Source organism: Dendrobium catenatum, unplaced genomic scaffold, assembly GCF_001605985.2.
Source record: "Dendrobium catenatum unplaced genomic scaffold, ASM160598v2 fragScaff_scaffold_1078, whole genome shotgun sequence".
Taxonomy (NCBI): domain Eukaryota; kingdom Viridiplantae; phylum Streptophyta; class Magnoliopsida; order Asparagales; family Orchidaceae; genus Dendrobium; species Dendrobium catenatum.
This window is the reverse complement of record NW_021319540.1, coordinates 1330-3515: the sequence shown is the minus strand read 5'-3', so window position 1 is coordinate 3515 and position 2186 is coordinate 1330. Positions and strand designations below refer to the sequence as shown.

Here is a 2186-nt window from a genome sequence, read left to right as displayed (position 1 = left end):
TCATCCAATGCAAAATGAATGGCTGTGACGAGTTCTTACCTGATCAAACCCTACACATTCTTTACAGAAACTTGGAGAGCGCGCGTTGTCAGGAACCCTAAACGGGAATGTGTTTGTTATTCTTGGCTAGCACAATATTGGCAACAATTGGCTTTTGGCTTAAGCCAAATTATCTTCTATAAATGTAAAGCACGGGCTCAGCTGTTACAGTGCTAGCAAAAGAGAAGGGGAAAGGAAATTTCTTACCTTCAATCCAATCAAAATTTTCTCCATGGAGTCGAGGAGCAAAGTCATGGAAACGGCCAAGAATTATCTCACCACAGCTGCCTCCGTTGCCGCCTCGGCGATGCTCGCGCGCACCGTTATCAACGAATTCCTCCCCAGCGAGTTGCGAAGCTTGGCCTCCACGGGAATTCACAAACTCTTCGGTCGATTCTCTGCGGAGCACACCATAATCATCCCACAAACCGAAGGGCTCAATCCCAATGAGCTCTACGATGCAGCCAGCATCTACTTGCGCACCAAGATCTCTCCAACGATGAAGCGGCTAAGGGCGAGCAAGAGCGAGGACAAGAACAAGGTCGTCATCACCTTTGATGTCGGCGAGGAGATAATAGACATCTTTCAAGGCACAGAATACAAGTGGATGCTCATCAGCCAAGAAGAGACCTCTAATTCCCGCAACGGAGAAAAGAGCATCCAAATCCGCTGGTTCGAGCTCAAATTCTACAGCAAGTACAAGGACGTGATGCTGGACAACTATTTTCCTCACATTCTAGAGCGATCAAAGGAAATCAAGGCGGCAGACCGGCTGCTGAAGATCATAACGAATAAATATGATGAATGGCATTATTCCATAGAGCTGAACCACCCTGCAACATTCAAGACGTTGGCTATGGACGCCGAGCTTAAACGGATAATCATGGAGGACTTGGCAAGATTTGTGAAGAGAAAGGAGTACTATAAAAGGATTGGGAAGGCCTGGAAGCGTGGATATCTGCTCTTCGGTCCTCCGGGAACTGGCAAATCAAGCCTGATTGCCGCCATAGCCAACAACCTCAGGTTTGACATCTACGACCTCGATCTGAAGGAGATTTGCTCGAATTCTGAACTGAAGACATTGCTGGTTGGAATGCCAAACAAATCGATGCTTGTGATCGAGGACATCGATTGCTCCATTGATTTGAGAAATAGAGATGAAGAGAAAGAAAAAAAATCTAAAGATGATGAGGTAACACTCTCAGGAATTCTAAATTGCGTAGATGGGCTGTGGTCGACGAGCGGGGAGGAGAGGATCATCGTGTTCACCACAAACTACAAGGATCGGCTCGACCCGGCATTGCTGCGACCAGGTCGAATGGACATGCACATCCATATGGGTCACTGTGGTCCAGATGGCTTCAGAGTGTTGGCTTCCAACTACCATTGTATTGATGATCACCCCATATTCGAGGAGATTGACGAGTTGTTGAAAGAGGTGGAAGTAACTCCAGCTGAAGTGTCAGAGGAGTTGTTAAGAAGTGATGATGTTGATATCGCCTTACGTGGTCTTGTCAAGCTTCTACATAAGAAAAGAAAGGAGAGTCAAGAAGAGAAACACAAAGCAGAAGATTCTCAGGACAACCAACAGAGAGATGGAGAAAGCAATCAAATAGATCAAGAGAAGCAGCATTTGGAATCTGAAACTGGGGTAAGCAACTATGAATCTATTGAGGAGATTGTTGGAGATCAAGACTGGTCACAAGATGCCTAACAAACGCGTTTTATCTTGGTTAGTACTCTTCATGGCTCAGGCTAGCTTGTGAAGCCTGTCATGATTTTTCGTTCATAAAGATTACCGGTTGGCTAAAATTGTACAAAATTCTTAGCTGATAACACTTGATTTACATTCTTGTTCAACCAAAATTCTGTGTCCCTGTTTTGTTACAAATTCAATTGTGATTTGTCTCTGTTTTGTTACAAGGCATATAACCAAGCATAAAAACAATTGAGAGGTTAATTTTTGGTTTAATTCTCGAGTGTTTTTAATTTAAAACCCTATGGGGGTGTTTGGTATAGGATTGGATTTAATTTTAGTAGGATTTACTAAATCCTGTAAATCCGGATTTAGTAAATCTTGGGCTCTTAAATCATAGCGGGATTAGGATTTACCGGGATTTAGCGGATTTAGGCCGTAAATCCTCAAA

The 2186-nt window shown here is 43.9% G+C and overlaps 1 protein-coding gene across 1 annotated transcript; it reads left to right on the top strand.

The window, feature by feature from the left end:
• On the top strand, positions 1-1946 carry LOC110115587 (AAA-ATPase At3g50940-like). Its single transcript, XM_020848852.2, has one exon. It carries the CDS (start codon positions 272-274, stop codon positions 1751-1753), a length of 1482 nt encoding a protein of 493 aa, XP_020704511.1. The 5' UTR covers positions 1-271; the 3' UTR covers positions 1754-1946.
• Positions 1947-2186: the final 240 nt, after the last annotated feature.

Coding starts and splice junctions, on each gene's coding strand:
- LOC110115587 (XM_020848852.2), top strand. CDS start 272: ATGGAGTCGAGGAGCAAAGTCATGGAAACGGCCAAGAATTATCTCACC.